Source organism: Solea solea, chromosome 4, assembly GCF_958295425.1.
Source record: "Solea solea chromosome 4, fSolSol10.1, whole genome shotgun sequence".
Taxonomy (NCBI): Eukaryota; Metazoa; Chordata; class Actinopteri; order Pleuronectiformes; family Soleidae; genus Solea; species Solea solea.
In genome coordinates, this window is record NC_081137.1 from 24,089,319 (window position 1) to 24,106,666 (window position 17,348).

The 17,348-nt window shown below is 40.8% G+C and overlaps 3 protein-coding genes across 4 annotated transcripts; 1 reads left to right on the top strand and 2 right to left on the bottom strand.

Moving 5' to 3' along the window:
* Nucleotides 1-61: 61 nt before the first annotated feature.
* LOC131458050 (G protein-activated inward rectifier potassium channel 3-like) lies at nt 62-4,879 on the bottom strand. Its single transcript, XM_058626722.1, has 4 exons — nt 4,192-4,879; nt 3,134-3,372; nt 1,077-2,289; nt 62-702 (listed from the first exon to the last, which is right to left on the bottom strand). The coding sequence occupies exons 2-4, from the start codon at nt 3,326-3,328 to the stop codon at nt 500-502; spliced, it is 1,611 nt and encodes a 536-aa protein (XP_058482705.1). The 5' UTR covers nt 3,329-3,372; nt 4,192-4,879; the 3' UTR covers nt 62-499.
* Nucleotides 4,880-5,013: 134 nt separating this feature from the next.
* Nucleotides 5,014-10,682, bottom strand: zw10 (zw10 kinetochore protein). 2 transcript variants are annotated; one of them, XM_058626721.1, is made up of 16 exons: nt 10,476-10,682; nt 9,342-9,476; nt 9,150-9,251; nt 8,954-9,031; nt 8,680-8,839; nt 8,169-8,312; nt 7,861-8,058; nt 7,502-7,638; nt 7,232-7,414; nt 6,897-7,120; nt 6,523-6,594; nt 6,261-6,430; nt 6,035-6,165; nt 5,783-5,914; nt 5,475-5,677; nt 5,014-5,271 (listed from the first exon to the last, which is right to left on the bottom strand). In XM_058626721.1, the coding sequence occupies exons 1-16, from the start codon at nt 10,578-10,580 to the stop codon at nt 5,151-5,153; spliced, it is 2,295 nt and encodes a 764-aa protein (XP_058482704.1). In that variant the 5' UTR covers nt 10,581-10,682; the 3' UTR covers nt 5,014-5,150. The 2 variants fall into 2 exon arrangements, with proteins under 2 accessions (XP_058482704.1, XP_058482703.1); XM_058626720.1 differs by having other exon boundaries at nt 8,169-8,321.
* A 516-nt stretch (nt 10,683-11,198) lies between these two features.
* Nucleotides 11,199-16,901, top strand: mks1 (MKS transition zone complex subunit 1). Its single transcript, XM_058627125.1, has 18 exons — nt 11,199-11,554; nt 11,662-11,783; nt 12,474-12,526; nt 12,658-12,825; nt 13,098-13,195; nt 13,344-13,472; nt 14,033-14,137; nt 14,246-14,354; nt 14,440-14,496; nt 14,855-14,897; nt 15,002-15,064; nt 15,177-15,247; nt 15,332-15,401; nt 15,492-15,599; nt 15,698-15,831; nt 15,934-16,016; nt 16,223-16,320; nt 16,414-16,901. Exons 1-18 carry the CDS (start codon nt 11,478-11,480, stop codon nt 16,521-16,523), a joined length of 1,698 nt encoding a protein of 565 aa, XP_058483108.1. The 5' UTR covers nt 11,199-11,477; the 3' UTR covers nt 16,524-16,901.
* The last annotated feature ends 447 nt before the right edge of the window (nt 16,902-17,348 follow it).

Sequence of the window (17,348 nt, forward strand, 5' to 3'; positions counted from 1 at the left end):
TTGTGCAAAAAGGACAAGGGGACACAAATTCCACAGTTGTTTTTAATTAACAAATGCTTCAACTTTCTCACCTGTGTAAACTTCCCAGTGCATGATTTATTTATTTTAATTTTTTCAGTAGCAGATGTGATTTTAAAAAGTAGTAAAGTACATCTTCCAAATAAAACATACTTAAGTAAAAGTAAAATTACAAATTCAAGTCCTGCAACTAACGATTTATCTGTCGATTATTTTCTCGATCAATCGTGTAATTGTTTGTTCCATAAAATGTCAGAAAACCTTAAAAAACATTAATCAGTGTTTGTCGAAACAAACCACTTTATTTTGCATTTCCATGTGCCCACACAATACCACAGACAAGTGGGATTGTTTATTTTCATTGAAAAGGAGTGTTATAGCTACACTGGGAATAATATTGATAAAATATAAACGTTATACAGTCACTTTAACTCACTCAAGACAGACTCTAGTAACATACAGAGAGAAAAAAACAATTAGTTTAGCCACAAAACAAAGCATCCTGTTCCTTTATTAAGCTCCTGTCTTCAGCACTGAGTAGTGGCATTAGTATCTCAAAGGTTTTGTCAAACGCACTGTAGTCTACACGAAATGCCCCTTTCTCCAGGGAAATGCATGATTCAAAGCGGTGGCCCCACAGAACCTCGTCCTCTGTGTAGGAAGTCCTCGCCTGGCAAGTCATACCTGCAACACAAAAAGTCATCAACAGATTTAATGCAGTGAAATTCACTTGTTGAAGGTACATTTGGGGCCTGTTGCGACTGGCCATCTTCTAAAAAAAAGACTGACGTGTGTTTTCATTGATTTACCATGAACAGAAAATGAATTAGTGCTTTGTTTTTGTCACATTCGAATGAGCCATTCCTGGGAATCTGCCATGTTGTGTCTATGTCTGTCAATATTAAGCCCTCGATGCCTCTAAATCCTACACACTGGTTCTTTAACTTATAACCGCTCTTATTTTGTAAATAATTACAGAAATACAGCTATATTACCATGAACATACAGTAGTCCTGGTCCTGGAGGACACCACTGATTTTAAAAACACTTCCACAAACCTGATGCTTCCACGATGCCCTCCAGAATGACAATGATCTCAAAGGTTTCTCTCTTCAGACGCTCAGCTCCAACTTCCCAGAAGGGGCTGTTTTCATTAATGACATGGGTAATGGTCTGAGGTTCCACCAGGAGAAGCCTGTCTCCCCCTGTGTCGTAGCCCAGATTGATCTCTGACTGCTCCAACGGGATGAACTCGCCCTCCTTGGTCTGCCTAGACTTGATCAGCTTGGCCCGGATCTTGGCGTCCACCATGTGGCTCTCTCGGAGATCCCCGATGCGAAAGAGCATGCACAGTTTCTCATCGCGCACGCATATGACACAGTGCTTACTGAAGATCAGCGTCTGAGCTCTCTGCTGTGGTCGGGAGATCTTAACAAACATGCAGCCCACCATCAGAGCATCGATGATGGAGCCCAGGATGGACTGGACCATCAGGAGCACTGTACCTTCATAGCAGTTAGCGGTCACCATCCTGGAGCCGTACCCAATGGTCCTCTGGCTCTCTAATGACAGCAGCAGTGCTGACAGAAAACTGTCCACATTCACAAAGCACGCCAGCCACAGAGGGTCATTAACATGTGCAATGTCATCACGCAACCAGGCACCGAAAAAATAGATCACACCAAAGGTCACCCATGTGAGAATGTAGCCCATGGTGAAAACAAGAAGGAACCAGCGATATTTGAGGTCCACTAATGTGGTGAAAATATCTGAGAGGAAGCGACTCTTGTCTGTAATAGGCCCCAGATTGACCCTGCACTTTCCATCCTTGGTGACATAACGCTGACGCTGATGGCAGACAGTGACATGTGACGACTGCTCATCACCGAACAGCTTACATCGCTTCTTGTGACTCTTTGCCCCATTCTGTTTCTCGGGTACAGAAACTGGAATGCTGCTGCTGGACGTGGAGCCTCTCGAGTGCCATCTGGAGCTAAACCGCTTCAGGTGTCTGCTGCGGTGTGAACGCTCAGGCACCAGTGTCTCGTCTGCTGATCTACAAGGAACTGCTTGGGTTGTTTGCTGCTGAGGTAGCTCTATCTGGAGGAAAGTGAGAGCCTGAGAGGTTGGACTGCAGGGACTCTGGGTTTTGGAGGAAGAAGCCTCCTGGAACGGTGGCAGTGATGAGCAGTTAGCAGAGTTCAAGTGGCTGTGGATGAGAGACGGCCTCTTTGTGATCATCATGGAACTGACGGTGGATTTAAGAGCACCCTGAAATGAAAGAAACAAAAATACTAATGTTAACAAAGTGCAAAACAACAAAATAAATGACAAGAAGACTCATAAGCTGTGTCCTAGTGAAGGTTGTGCAATGAGACTTGGCCAGTGTATCTGACTCCACAGTATACAGGGGCAACTCTACAGGGGGCCAACAAGGACTGAGATACCTGTAAGTTTAAACCTTGCAACCCACCAAGCCCCCATATGGCTCGACTTCCTAGTCTGATGCCTTAGAATAGTACACCCATAGTTTGATATGAGATGTCAACTCTTAAACCCTCAGTGTTTCCTTTGTTTTGTTTCAGATGATCCTCTGACAAAAACTCACAGGTGCACATTTAAACTGTGTTCAGTACATAAACAAACTAACAATGAACAGCCAATTTATTTTTAATCAAGATAATCAAAAATCCAGTTTAGATTTTTGTTATGACGTGCTGGGCCTCAAAAAATCTAAAATCTCAATTGATTTAAAAATAAATGCCAACAAAGGAAATATAACCCATAATCACATGTGCAAATGTTCCACCTAGTGATGCCTTTGGATCCAAAACTTGTTCCAATTGTGCCAAACAGCACACAGGACCATACAACACAATCACTATCTCCATTTAAATTAGTCATTTACAAATGTGTTGCAACAAAAAAAGCATGCCCATTTATTTTAGGAAATACATCTAGATAATGAGAAGATTATGTACAAAATCAGTATCTGTAATCAAAGATCTACACCTCATCACTAACTACTGTCATCTGTGGTCCTTTCACAAATAAACTGAACCATAAGAATCATTTAGTCCAGCCCTGACGTAGTGATGGATACAGACGGTGGTACCTTGCTGACGTATGTGGTGGACGGTGCTGACCCCGGCTGAGGTCTGGGCAGGTAGGCCAGCAGATGCTTGGAAGTGAGAGTCTGTGTTGGGGGGACGGAGTTCCTGCGAGGCTCCACCCCGACGGTGGTCCTGATGTAACTGTTGTACTGAAGGTTCTGCTGCATCTCTCTGCTGTACACCACAGTGGAACTCATCGCCGAGGCCGTCCAGGTTGTTGGTTACTGCTCAAGTTTTGCTTCTATTGGGGAAATGACGTTGGAGAAGTGAGGCTTCAATTTCAGTTCATGTTTATGGAAATAAAAAAGGTTGTGTTTGCCATCAGTGAAGGTGATTTCCTTCAGTGCAATACATTCAATTCAGCAGTTTGTCTTCTGCTGCCTCTCAAAACAAGAAAAAGAAATCATCTATACAAGTCCCAGCTGTGATGATGTGGTCTGAAGTGGACTGATCAGTGTCTCTGGTCTGCTGCAATTTATTACACATGAAGGGATTATCACTAATCCTCAAACTTGATCTGTGAAACACCAAGGAACATGATGGATTTGCAAAGATTATAGACTGTTTGGTTAGAAAAGGCTTAAGGATTTTCATTGTTCTGGACCAATGTTGACAAATCTACTATTAAAAAAAAATGTTGCTGCATTTAGTCGATCACAACATTCACACACAAAAAAACAGAACTGATAATCTGTCTCAAATTAAAGCAGACAAGCCCCATCAGATTCTATCCTGAATGAATTTGGAGAGTTACAGTAGCCTTCTAGTTTGAGTTAATAAATTAGGTGATTTAACAGAACAAAATACTTCAATTATACAAATTCTGTTCTCTGGTTTCACATCTGCATTGTTGTAATGTTGCCCCTCCAATCATCATAGATTCTATTATTACATGAACATTTGATGTCTCTTTGAACTCTGGGAAAGCAATTTTGTGAAAATAATAAAAAATTCACGTTAAATAAACCTCAGCAGAGTAACTGATAGTAACAGTAATGGTAAATTGCAGATGTATTTATTTTTTTAACTAAAAGATAAATTTGATTAAATAATCACATACCTCTTGCACCTGATAAATCCACACTGCTGCCAGAGTTTGAAGTTAGTGAAGTCATCAGGTTTCAGACGTAACCATGTAAACAGACACATGGAGTGAGGCAGGAGCTGCTAGGCAACCGCACAGCTGTAAGTCTCCTCCCCCTGAGTTATCGGGAGCAAATTCTGACAACGTGTAGCACAAGACACTGACAAGGGGCAACTGTGTCACCGTCATCACATCAGGTCAGATTATTATAGGACAAAATCAAAACCTGTTTTTCTATACATACACAGAAGAATAGTTGACTGTCTGACATAAACATCATATTACAGATATTATATGTATAGAAGAGATTTAAACAAAGGACCCGGCCTCCAGGGTTTCTGTACCACAACTAAATACATGTACATTTAGCTCTTTTCTCATCAGTGCATGAACACAAACTCCCAACACTGATGACAACTTACAGCAAAGTTAACCCTGAACACGTCACATGTCAACAGATGGCAAACCACTGGTTACACACACACACACACACACACACACACTGGGACGACTTTGTCGCATTAAACCCTCAGAGCTATACGACTTGAGTCTGCACAACGCTGACGTAAAGAAGCCTCCATGTAATCTCTCTCGGACTGATTGCAGTCTGAATACTGACAACAATATCCCACAGATTGATTACATACAGATTATAGAGGGAGCCAAACTCTTCAAACCAGTGTCCATGTTGTAGTACACAGATTTAAGGACATTACATATGCTGTGAATAACTGCATCACAAGCCTGCTGTTAAGACCTAGTGTAATTGTAAAGAAACCAGTAAATATTACCAAGTAATTGACGTTAAAGTAATAGTGCATATATTTAATGTACATAACAGGAGAATGGAAATGAACAAAGACATGAATCATATTTTCCCTCCCAAGAGGAAAAAGTGCTGTAGTTTCTTTATGGTGTTCATTAGCTGTGAGTATTTATTTGATTTTAGTCAGAGCTGCAGCTCTCCTCTCTGTGTTCTGAAACAAGGCTCGGATCAGATTCTTCACCTCCGAACTGGAGAACTCCAACGCCAGCGGACCTTTGCCATCAGCCCACCTGTGGAGAGGGAAATAAATCAGTCAGTCAGAATGTGTGTAGGAAATAAAAACTGACCGGCAAATATCAGTTCATTTGTCGCAGAAGTCATAGTAGTACTTTTATTTTGTAACACAAACAGCATAGACAAAGTCTAACTAAATTTAATCTTAGGATTGGAGAGAATACATGAAGTTTTAAACTTGTCTCGGTCTCCGTCTCACCTGTCAACAATCTCCTGCAGGTTGGCCCGCAGCACGATAACCAGCTCTTTGAAGGTGCCCCACTTCTTCACGTGCAGCGGCACTTCCTCTTGATATTTCTTGTTCTTGTTTTCCTCCGCCAGAGGGATGAAGACCAGTGGACCTTCCTCGATGATGGTTTGGCACAGAATGTGGAGATGCTCTCCGTCCTCAGAGGAAATGTCCTGTCCAAATAAAATCCTTGTTGATCAGCAACAATGCAATGATGTACCGTTTTCTACAATTGAATGATGATTGAATCTTTACACATAATGGGGAAAAGGACAAACCTCGAGCATCATGATTTTGGAAATGACCTCAGTGATGGCGGTGTTGAGGAGGTTGCCCATGGCTTTACAATAGATGCTGACTGGTAGGACGTCCTGCCACACTGTACCCAACTGTTTCAACTGATGAATCACCTGCAGTCAAACACATTAAATGTGTTTGTCTAATTATCATTATTAACTCACAGATAAATACAATATGAAAATCTACAGTTTTTCCTGATACAGTTGTTTATCATATACATTTCCTCTCACCTGTCTTACGGCTTTGCTCGCTGCTATGTAATTATCTTCATCGTCCAGGTTGCAGAAGTTGTGAGCCGTCGAAAGTCTCTCCAACAGTTCAGCTCTCTGCACGTTCAGCTGTGCCAAGAAGCACTGGGCACCTGAGGGAAAAGGTTCAGACCATTAAACAAAGAAACCGAGCCACTCGTTCTACAGATATATTCTCAGTGACAGAAAAACTTCAGTGTTTGCTTACCAAGTTTCCTGAAACCTGGCACCATGTCCACAAACGTTGCCACGCCCCCACTGAGCGGCTGTGGCAGGTGACCTCTGAAATGGTGGCCCAGTGTAAGCAGGTGGTGAGCCAGGTACATGCAGTTGTTGTGCTGGATTGCAGCGAGGTGAGGGAACTTCAGCAAGTTCTCCCTGAATAAAGCAGCAAAGAAACAGGAAAGAACCGTTTACACCTTCAGACACAATGTGTGGGGTTAGTGTCCGTGATGTGGAAACAGCCTTACTTGTGATATGTTGGCACGACATCGTAGAACAGCTGGAAAACGTTTCTCACGGTGAAGAAGAGTTGTAAAGCACTGAAAAAAAAAGGTTACATACTTTTTAAAAGACTTATTTACTGATGAATCCTCGAGTGACAGGCTTTAGTGAATCAGAGTACAATAGGGTGAATTTAAACGGCTTTTTAAAACTGCTTTATTTTGGACTCGTTTATATGTGAGTGGATGGTTGTTTGTCTCCATGTGTCCCCATGATGGATGTTTCCTTTTGGCTTCTACATGTTCTACATTCGACATCAAAATCGTGCTTTGTGCTACCAGGCATATAATTATGTAAGACGGTACAAAGGACAGTGGGGTCTTTGAGCGCTCCAACATACCATTGTGTGGAGCTTCCAACGGCCTCACACAGGGTGTTGAGTGCCAGCTCCATCAGCTGCTGCACTGACTCACTGATGCGGCAGGCTGGGAGACACATACTCCACGCAGACAGCTGCTTTGTGTTCGCCATCATGATCTCCTCCTTCGTGGTCTCCTGCTTCAGCTTCACCCCTGCACTTGGAGCAGGTAGCTTGGGGAGAGGCAGCTTTGAGTCCGGGGTGATCTAACAAAAGGAGATATACAAAAACATGAAAATTAATCAGTTGCAGCGAAAAACAAATTAAATTAATCAATATTCCTGATAGAAAAATGCAGTGCATTCATCCAGGCATACTTTTACAGTGTTGTGCATCTTGGAGGTCATGAGTTTGCGGGCTGCCACAATCACATCTTTGCACTTCTTGCTGGCAAAGTGACAGTTGACGTCCCTGGCATACTTGAGCAGGTCTGTAGAATTGCCCTGTAGAAAGCCCATCTCCTTCAAAGACTGCTCAAACTCCTCTGTTTCCATGATCACCTTCAATATGTAGAAGAAAAGATTGTTACATAAACTTGTATATTAAATAATCTACTTGCTTTATACAAACGGCTGTTAGATCCATACAGTTTTATATGTTTCCAGCTGGCTGCTGTTGGTGGGTATGGAATAGAGCAGACACTCATGGATGATGCACTGAGAAAGTTCCTCCCAAATCAGCTCTCCCAGGATAGTCGAGAGCTTTTGATCTCCAATGGCCACATCTGAAAAATAACATGCATGTCACTTGAATTGGTTAAATTCATAATGTAAGAATTCAAGAATACATTGGGTTAGAGTTAATTAGGATTAATGCCATCACTGCTGGGTTTCTAGAGCTTCTACCATGAAATCACATGTGCACCTCGTGACTTGTGGAGTTCTGATGAAACAATGTAACTGTAAAACAATATTTCTGCAAAGGTCCCTCCAGAAGTATATTGTACCTAGCAGATGTGAGTGCAGCGTCTTGAGCACCAGGAGCAGTTTGCTGTAAACCTGTGAAGGTGTGGGTCGATCCTCATGGCTCGCCTCCAAACACTCTAGGGCCAGGACGGTTCCCTCCCCCTGCTGCTCTGTGACTTTCACTGACAGCGACTGGTGGACAATCAACGGCTTCAACATGTTCTTCAACAGTACTTGACCTGAGCGACAGAACCAAACAGGTTTTTACTTAAGATTCACTTCGTCTTCACTGTGTCTTCCCAGTAAAAGGACTGCATAATGAACAATGAGTCGTTTCTGCTGTTCTTACTGAAGAGTTTGATCTTGTGCTGAAGGTCTCCCTGGACGGCCAGTGCTTGCAGGACACAGCACAACAAAGCAGGTGGTTTCGGTTCACCGTCCTTACTGCAAGGATGACACAGGTTCAGCTCCACCTTCAGAAAAGACTTCACACCTGCAGGCTCTGGCGATTCAGACAAAACAAAAGCCAGAGCTGTGATGGGTTTCATAATATACAGCACAAGAAATTCTGAGGGGTAAAAGAACAGCTTACAAAATGTTAATTTAAAATAATTTGGGAAAACTGTAAGAGCCACTGAATTGAATCACCTACACCTACACCTACATGAAAGTAATAGATGGATGAAAAGACATGAACATGGTTTCATTTGAGAAGTTTGTATCAACTGGTTTTCATCTGGTTCTATTTATTTGGTATAGTGTTTTGATTAAATTATTTCAGCTATAACTTTATTAATCCCTCAGGAGGTCCCCTCTGGAAAATTAAGGAAAACTCTGGATGAAAACAGATGAGATTTTACCTTTTGGGGATGGTAATTTCCAGATGACGAGGCGCTTCCATTCGTCTCCCAGGTGGTAAATTAAGTTTTCCCTCTGCACCGTCAGCTCAGAGCTGAGAGTACTGAGCAGTGGTAGCTGGGAAGTCTTCCAGTTCTTCAGTGAATTGACACTGACTCTTGCCTGAAAAAAAGTATTATCCATAAATAAGTACATTTTCCTCCTGGTCGTTGACCTTATTTTATTTAAAACTTGATGTCCCCATTCTTCATCAACATCAAAGAAGCAGCTCTTAACCTTTTCCAGAAGTTTGGCTGCATCAACATACTTCTTCTCCAGTAAAGCTCTGCTGAAGTCCTCCATTGCATTATGAAACTAATCCACACAGAAGAAACGGCAGAGAAAAATGTTCAAATATGTATGCATAAATTTAATGAAATTAATAATTACACAGTATAAATTTAGCTTGACTTAAACTACATGTATGATGCACCTCTTTCAAGTGTCCTAACATTGCTATGATGATGGTATTTTTCTCCAGCTGCTGCTTCAGCTTTGCATACTCGGTCACAGCTGAGTGAACATTCTGCTGTACCTGTGTTCAAATACAAACACCAAACATTTGGAGAAAATGGCAAAGCTGTAAATATGACAGTGATGTGATTTCATTTTGATTCATACATACCTCATTCTCAATGCAATTCTTTAGGGCATCCATTTCTTTGGAGACCTCGTCAACCTGAACCATTAGTTCCTCAGACCCTTCAAGACTAGGTAGGAATTCTCCATATCTCTTATTTAACATGTCACATACCTCTTCCTGTGGGAGAAAAAATATGAGTAAATTGAAAGTAAATTATTTTTGATTAAAGCCTAAAGCACTTTCTGAAATGTGTGTGCAATTGTGAGTGAATGCAATCATCATAATTCCAAAACTACTAGTAAAAATAGAAAACGACCTAAAAGTTTTTTATATATTTATTATACTAAATTTGTTTAAAATCTTATCACATCTTACTACTAGTTTTTGATGAAAAGCCAATGATTTTTCATGCCTGAATTACAGGTAGATTTCTAGGGGATTTTCTATGGCTGATGCTGATCTTTACAAAAGAGGGCATGACTGCAACAAATTTTCGATTTACCATTATTTTAACAGATTACCAAATTAACAGTTTTGATAAACAACAATCTGCCTAACCTATTAGACAGCTTTTTTTTAATAAGTAAAATAAGCATTCTGATTTTTCAGCTTCTTATGTGAATATTTTCTGATACATGTCCTCTACGTATGAAATAAATAATTCAAACTGATTAATTATGGTTTGTGGACAAAACAAGACGCTCAGGATCAACATTATTTCCAGGTTTGACATTTAATTAACTAAACAAGTACTAGTTGCAGCCAGTCAGGTGACTAAATAAATTCTTACCATAGAGATTATATAAAACGGCTTCAATCATTACGATTAATCCGCCAATCAGTTTAACTCTGGCCTGAATACACACACAAGTTTTTAGCTCATTAATGATTTCACTGCCCTGTGGTTGTGAATGCTGCATATAAATGAGCCACGTAGCTATAGTTACATGGCTCCACGTATGGTTAGCAATCAGACCCGCAAACGTAAAATAAATGCATTTACCGAGCTTTAATCCTGCTGAGTAGTTCGCTTTATTTACTGTTTAAAATCGGGTCGCGACGTTTATTTATTTGCGGCTTGTGTCTCAAACGACAGGTGAAGTTTAGCGCGAACAGCTAACGCTAACTCAAAACTTTATTCCGTGCAGCTAATGCTACGTCAGCTAACCCGCTTACCTTCGTGTCTTCCACTTTACGCGACATCTTGCTGATTTTACCGGACAGGTCCTCCTTCTCCAGTTTGCCGGAGCTGGCGAGCACTTCGGTCACAAACGACGCCATGGTGAAGGCGTCGTTAGTGACAATAATGTCACTAAAGTGTGAGCAACACTAGCACAACAACCACCCAACACCCGCCAGGTGCTGTGATTGGCCCGCCTCGCCCGATCTTTTCTTCGTTGTTTTATTACGGCACACACTGCGCGCATGGCGGAACATTACCGCCCTCAAGAGGTAGGGCGGCTCGGTTGTCTTTCTTATTAGATCTTTTTTGAGGTTTTGGTATGGATTGTGGATCAAAATGTTTTTTTAAATGTACTACTACTGCAAAAAAAAAAAGAAAGAATCATAATTATATATACATTAGAGCTGCAACTAATGATTATTTCATAATCGAATAATTTGTCGCTAATTTTTACGATTAATTGAGTAATTTGTTTTGTGGAGCAAAGAAACTGAGGCTGAATCAGAAATCTTGTTTTAATAATGAAAAAAGCTTCAAACCGATTAATCAATTATCAAAATAGTTAACGATTAATAATCGAGTAATCGAGTAATTGTTTTAGGTTCTCTCATACTAATTTTATGTACTGTATATAGTATATACAGTAGAACCTCGTTGCATAATACTCCAGCTCAGTAGGGGGCAGTAATGTCCCTACAACCGAAAAGAAGAACAGCCATTATCTCTATGGCAACGACAACGAGCCACTAGCCGACCTGTCTGTGTTATCGCTGTTAGCATGTGAACTTTTCTCATTTATTGCCCTAACTTACAACGTTAACATTATAATTTTTCGCGGACGCTCTTGTCAGTCCTACTTCCACGCGTGGTGTGGTTATCAGTTATCAAGTTTTTCGCGAGCACGTAAGAGAAAAAAAAAATCTCGATGAAAGTCGTGTCGTAGCAGTTAGCAGCAGCTAACCTCAACAGACGGTGTGTTTATGAGCTGAACGCTAATGGCAGACCTGTGGAACACAGACTCCGGGGAGGCTGTGTATCGGACCCGGGATGCTGTCAAAAACTTAAAAGTAAAGTACGTATATCATCAATGTAACGCTAATATTAGCCTGTAACTGCCACGTTCAGGGGTCAGGACACTTTGACGTAAACCCGGGTATCTGTTTATTTCTTGAAATGTAGGGTGCGAATAAAGAGGTTGACCTCCACAGCAGCCCTGACTCAGCACCTCCAACAGCGGGTTCTGCCCCAGCAGGAAGGAGGAACCATTGAACTGGAAACCCTCACATCACAAGGCCTGACCGGTAATTATCTGCAGGGAGAAGGGTAAAATACTCCTGCTACGTATTACTTTTCCTACAATCCATGAATTGTTGTTTCCTGTACTCCTGTATCACTTGTACCAAAATAAGAGCGAGATGTACTTTGACGAATCCTATAAGGAGAATTGATATGGATACAGCATCACAAGGAGTGCCAGTAAAACATAATAAGAGATAACTACAAATAGAAATATATGTAAAAACATGATAGAATGAAGGTGTTGTATATATCTCATAGAGTTTGAGATACTATGAGATACTATAACCCTAACCCTAACCCAAGTGTTGTTTGTTCTGAGATGGTCTTCTTCATACCTTGGTTGTAACAAGTGGTTATTTGAGTTTCTGTTGTCTGTCATTTTAAACCAATCTGGCCATCAATCATCATTTACTCCCCAGACAACTGCTGCTCCCTGGATAATTTCTGTTTTTCCTGACCATTCGAATGAAACCCTGATCACAGATGTGGTTGGTCATGAAAATGTCTTCTTCAATCTGATGCTCAGTTTGAATGGCAGGTTTTCCTGACCACATCTACATGTCTCAATGCATTGAGTTGCTGCTGATTAGATGTTAGTCTCCTCATAAAAGTGGCTCTGCCACAGAAACCTTCCTCCATTATTTGATCTTTAATAGAAGCTGTTATTTACTGCTACTTTACTGTGTCACCAGGTGATCATGAGGAGGAACTGGTGGTCGGCTGGCAGGAGAAATTCTTCAGTCAGGTAAGGTTTAGGACCTTAATCTCACAACACAAAAATAACAACTTCAGTGTAAAGAATCATAAGTTACGTCATATCTTGCAAAAAAGTTGGACTTGTTCCTGTGCCAACATTTCTGTCTGTTGGGGTTTCAGTATGAAATGGAGCTGTTCCAGAATGAGGCAGCTTGTCAGACTCCTCTGGACCGGCAGTACCACACAGAGATCAAGGCCCTGGAGAAGGCCAAGGGTCAAAGAAACCACAGGATATTCACTTACACGGATCATGACCGCTACACCAACTGTCTTCAACTTCACCAGCTGGTAGGTTGTGCTGCGTCCTATGTTACACCATCATTTAATAAGACAAGATAAGAGACACTTCCTGAAGGCGATGACAGAATAATACAATTTTATCAGTAATAGTTTGTACAGTTGCCTTTATTAACACCTTGGTGTTAAACATGCCACCACATGTTGAGCTATAACTACAAGAGTACACAAAACTTGCGGTTTTTATGTGAAACCACAAATTCGACAGATATTGTCCGCATTTTCGTTTGCAAGTAACTTGCTCTTTTTGACCCTTAAACCAGCAATCCTCTGATTTATTGACCCCAACCACATCCAACCCCACTTTCCTGGCTGAAAGGATGACCAGCATACGGCACAGACGACAGGACAGACGCACCATGTAAGGACTGATATGAAATGCAATTTAAAATCTAATTTCGTGAAGAAATATTTACCTGAAACATATCATTTGCTCACTAATGCCCAAAGATGGAATGTTTCCTGTTGATGCTTAAAGCAGTCATGTGATAGTGTGTTGTATTTTGCAGGGACTCAAATATCCCTAAGTCAAAAATCATCAACTGGGAGCCGACAGAGGACTTTGTGAAAAGCAGTCATGTGGTGAACAACGCCATGCAAACCATGCACATCATGGGAGACCTGGGCCCCCCTGGAAGGTAAGGTCACAGCTACTGAAACCACATGTTTGGTTTACTGCATGACATTAATACACCTATTCGTTAGTCTGTCATCTGTCTATGAGCACATTCACCCGCTCGCTTTCTTTCTTTCTCGACTAACCTTTATACCTTCTCATTCTCATCAAAAGACGTGAATGACGAAACGAAAAGATGTGAATGATTTCTGCTTCATTTAATTTAATTTAATCATACGTTGTTTACATCTGTGTTTATTAGCTTTGAGTTGTCGTTTTTCCTCCCTTTCTGGGCATTTAGCTCCATTTCTCTGTGCATGATCATCGTCTGTATGGTGTGTTTCACACTCACAGCAGAGGCCAGAAACTTAATGGGGTAATTCCAAGGATGTGGTCACATTGTAGTGATCTAACAAACATCTGGCAGTAATCAAAACTACAGTGCAAGCAAGACCACCTCCCTGCAGTATATATGTGTGTGTGAAGATTTGGTCTATATCTTTGTGACCTTGTGTTCATACTGTGACTTCCTTTGAGACAAGTGAAGGATTGGTGTTCATTCATTTGTTTTTGGTTTTGCAGGCTGGGTCAGAAAGAGAATGAATATTTGCTGTTAACCATAAAAACAGACGGGAATGGAACAGTCATTGTAAAACCTGACTTCAACACAGACAGTGAGCCCTACAGGCAAGTTTCCAACACAAACAAACACTGGAGAGAAACATGGAAACAAACAAACGATAATGTCTGATGAATCAAAAATTTAAAAAAACAACACGGTGTGCTGTTTTGCAGGATTGTTACAGAGGGGGAAAAGAAAGAAGTCTGGCGACTCACAGTCGAGAACGTGTCCTCAGACATGAAGCCAGAGGAAAAGGACAGAGAACAGAACATGTATAAAGATGTGAGTAAAATTGTAGAGATTATTGATCATTGAATTGATTAAGAACATTATTATGACATAAAATCCACGTTTCTCTTGTTTGTAGCTCTATACAAGGCACAAGGAATACCTCAGTAGCCTTGTTGGGCCAGACTTTGAAGTGGTAAGTGAGCCCAGAGCTTATTTTTGTCAGAAACTTGATATTTTATTTACACAAATGACACCAGAAAGATGCAAATCCTCACTGCAGCCATGTCCAATAAATGTTTCTGCCTAAATATTGACTGAATTGATCATATTCTGTATTACGGAGCCATTTTCTAATCTTTATAGACACATAAAGTTTGTCTGTTAACCCCTTCACACCCATTCACATGCACATTCATACAGCATATCATTCAGACAGTCGTTCACATCCATTCACTGCAAATATCTGAAGTATCAGAATGTTCCGATAGCTCCCTCGAGTCAATAACTGGTCTTGCTCAGTCTTTTAAACTTACCAGATGTTTCTCGTTTAGCCCCCTGCAGGTATTCTGCGTTATATGCTGAACGGAGAAATAGGTGAGTTGGACTCTGAAGACTGTTGTGGTTGCCGGTCACTTTTCTGGATTAACATCCTTAGACAATTAAATCTTCTTCCTCTTCTTTTTCTTCTTTCAACCCAGTCTCAGCTCAAGGCTTTGAGTATGATAATTTATACATCCACTTCTTCATGGAACTACCCAACTGTGAGTCACATATAGAGCACATGGCACTGTTTGCATTGGGATACTTGGATGTCGTCGTTAAACCAGTTTAAATTAAATTTGGTTGATCTCGTATTGTTCATGTGTGTTTCAGATTGGACCAGTTTGCCATTCCAGCCTCTCTCAGGGGTGACTCAGACCTGCCGGACCAAAACATTAGGAAAGGTGTGTGTGTGTCTGTCATTAAATAAACTGATGTTGCATTTCCACTGAGATTTGTCAAGTCTATAACATTCTCTGTGCCAACAGGAAAATGTAGCTTTCTTCAGTCATCCCTTCACCTTTGAGGCTTTCTACATGTGTGGCAAAGAGACAGAGGGTCAGTGTCACCTGTTAGAATATTGTGCACAAATAATGGGTTTTCAAATGTGTTACCAAAATTCTCTTGTGATTTCTGTCCTTGTTTTAGAATCAATTCCTCAGTGGCCAGTGATTTTCTTCAAAGTTCTTTCTCTGGACTTCTGGCAGCGCTATCGGACTGAAGGCTATGGCTACGTGCTTTTTCCAGCTATACCTGGTATGATGCTCACACTGCACAGATGTGGGATTATAAATGAATGAGAATCGAAAGGTCTATTTTGGAATTTCCTAAAGCACAAGTGTGTGTGTTTTTAGGTAAACATACAATAACATGCCATACATGGAGACCCCTTCAGATGGGGACAGTCTCTGCACTTAGACGCTTCTTTATTGGAGGTTCTCCAGAGCTGGAAGACCACAGCTACGTCCGAATACCAGGGACCTTCAAGGTACATTCAAACCTCTGCGGATTACAAGTAGTCATACAGTATATGTTATTCGAGTTATTTGCCACTGTAATAATGATTCTTAATGAACTGATGTGCATGTAGGGAGAGCGGCTAAGTCGCCTTGGCTTTTCTACTGAAACCACAGGAAATGTTACCTTTAATCTGCACTGCATCCAGCAAGCCAGGTAAGTTAATCCAGCCCTGAAGGAGAAAAGATGCTTCATTTAACGTGGTCGTTTGTTAACATGGAGGATAATGTATTTAACACTGCATCACACTCGTAAATATGGAAATACACACACCCTTTATATGCCAACTATGGAAGTAATCACCATTAAGTCATTTCATATGAAACGTGTGGTTTATATAAAAATGTGTGTTTTATTTTTAGGTCTTTTATTGATGCCACCATGATGAAGAAGAGAAGGCAGAAAGTTTTCGACCAGCTGGGAGGATTTAGTCAGCAAGGAGCCGTCTGTTCCATCCTGGGTAAAGACAATTATTTGTACAGTCAAATAAGATTGGTTTGAAGGCTAAGTGGAGCTGAGGATAACTTTGTTTGCTTGTTTTTCTCTCTGTCAGAGGCCTTCCACAGAGTCAGAAAAAGGATGCAGGAGGCCAGAGAAGCCCTTCCCAGAGAACTTATCAGTGCCACCTCCCAACTCCAAAACGACTCTTCTACATCGGCGTGATGAACACTGTAAAACCGTCAAATGCCACAGACATACTCATTTGAGGTCAAGCACAAAATGACATTTCAAATGTTGCACGTTTGCTAAGAACAAAGAACAAAGACTCAGAGAAAAGAATTGTGTCCAAGAATGCTCACATGTTGGTTAGGGTAATAAATGAGGCATAATGAGGATTTCCAGAGTTTATGCAAAGCCATATGCTTATTAAGTATGATCACATTTGGTGCTGTGTTCTGTGTTCACAGCGTGAGTCTTGGGTAAACTAATGTGTTACAGACAATAAAACTGTTTTTATTTTCACATCTGAATTATATATTTTTAGACTTGTAACAAGTATCATGCTTGTTGTCATATATAAACTATTTATATGAACCATGACCACTTCTATTGTGTTGTTTTTCCCCTTTTGATCAAAGCCATTGATATTGCCAAGACTATGCAGTAGTCACTATGAATAGTGTCAGTGAGAACCCTATTATTATATGATAGTAAGAGGAGGTGGAAGTTTTTCACTGAAGTATCTTCTTGGTTTGATCTTTGATTTGTGTAAATCACCTTGATGTATGTCAGTAAAAGTGAGCAGCTTTACTGCAATTTCCTTTCCAAGTAAACCTGCAGAAACCAAGGGAAAGAAATAACACTGTACAGTAAACAGCTCCACCTGTGCTCCACCTGGGTCTACTACATTCACTGACATGTTAGTGCATAAATGATATACAATAACTATACATTAAGTATATAATATCAGTTTTGAGTCCCTTTTTGTCGCTGTTTTATTGCTGAAGTTGAAAATACTTGAGTTACTCTGGTTTCCATTCATTTGTC

Excerpts from the sequence above, each read along its gene's own strand:
- LOC131458050 (XM_058626722.1), bottom strand. The coding sequence starts at position 3,328 with ATGAGTTCCACTGTGGTGTACAGCAGAGAGATGCAGCAGAACCTTCAG. Across the intron at positions 2,290-3,133 it reads CCACCACATACGTCAGCAAG|GGTGCTCTTAAATCCACCGT; the intron begins GTACCACCGTCT and ends CTTTCATTTCAG. Across the intron at positions 703-1,076 it reads GGGCATCGTGGAAGCATCAG|GTATGACTTGCCAGGCGAGG; the intron begins GTTTGTGGAAGT and ends TTTGTGTTGCAG.
- zw10 (XM_058626720.1), bottom strand. The coding sequence starts at position 10,580 with ATGGCGTCGTTTGTGACCGAAGTGCTCGCCAGCTCCGGCAAACTGGAG. Across the intron at positions 6,595-6,896 it reads GTTGGAAGCTCCACACAATG|TGCTTTACAACTCTTCTTCA; the intron begins GTATGTTGGAGC and ends TTTTTTTTTCAG. Across the intron at positions 6,431-6,522 it reads GTCGTGCCAACATATCACAA|GGAGAACTTGCTGAAGTTCC; the intron begins GTAAGGCTGTTT and ends TGCTTTATTCAG.
- mks1 (XM_058627125.1), top strand. The coding sequence starts at position 11,478 with ATGGCAGACCTGTGGAACACAGACTCCGGGGAGGCTGTGTATCGGACC. Across the intron at positions 12,527-12,657 it reads AGGAGAAATTCTTCAGTCAG|TATGAAATGGAGCTGTTCCA; the intron begins GTAAGGTTTAGG and ends TTGGGGTTTCAG. Across the intron at positions 15,402-15,491 it reads GTGTGGCAAAGAGACAGAGG|AATCAATTCCTCAGTGGCCA; the intron begins GTCAGTGTCACC and ends TCCTTGTTTTAG.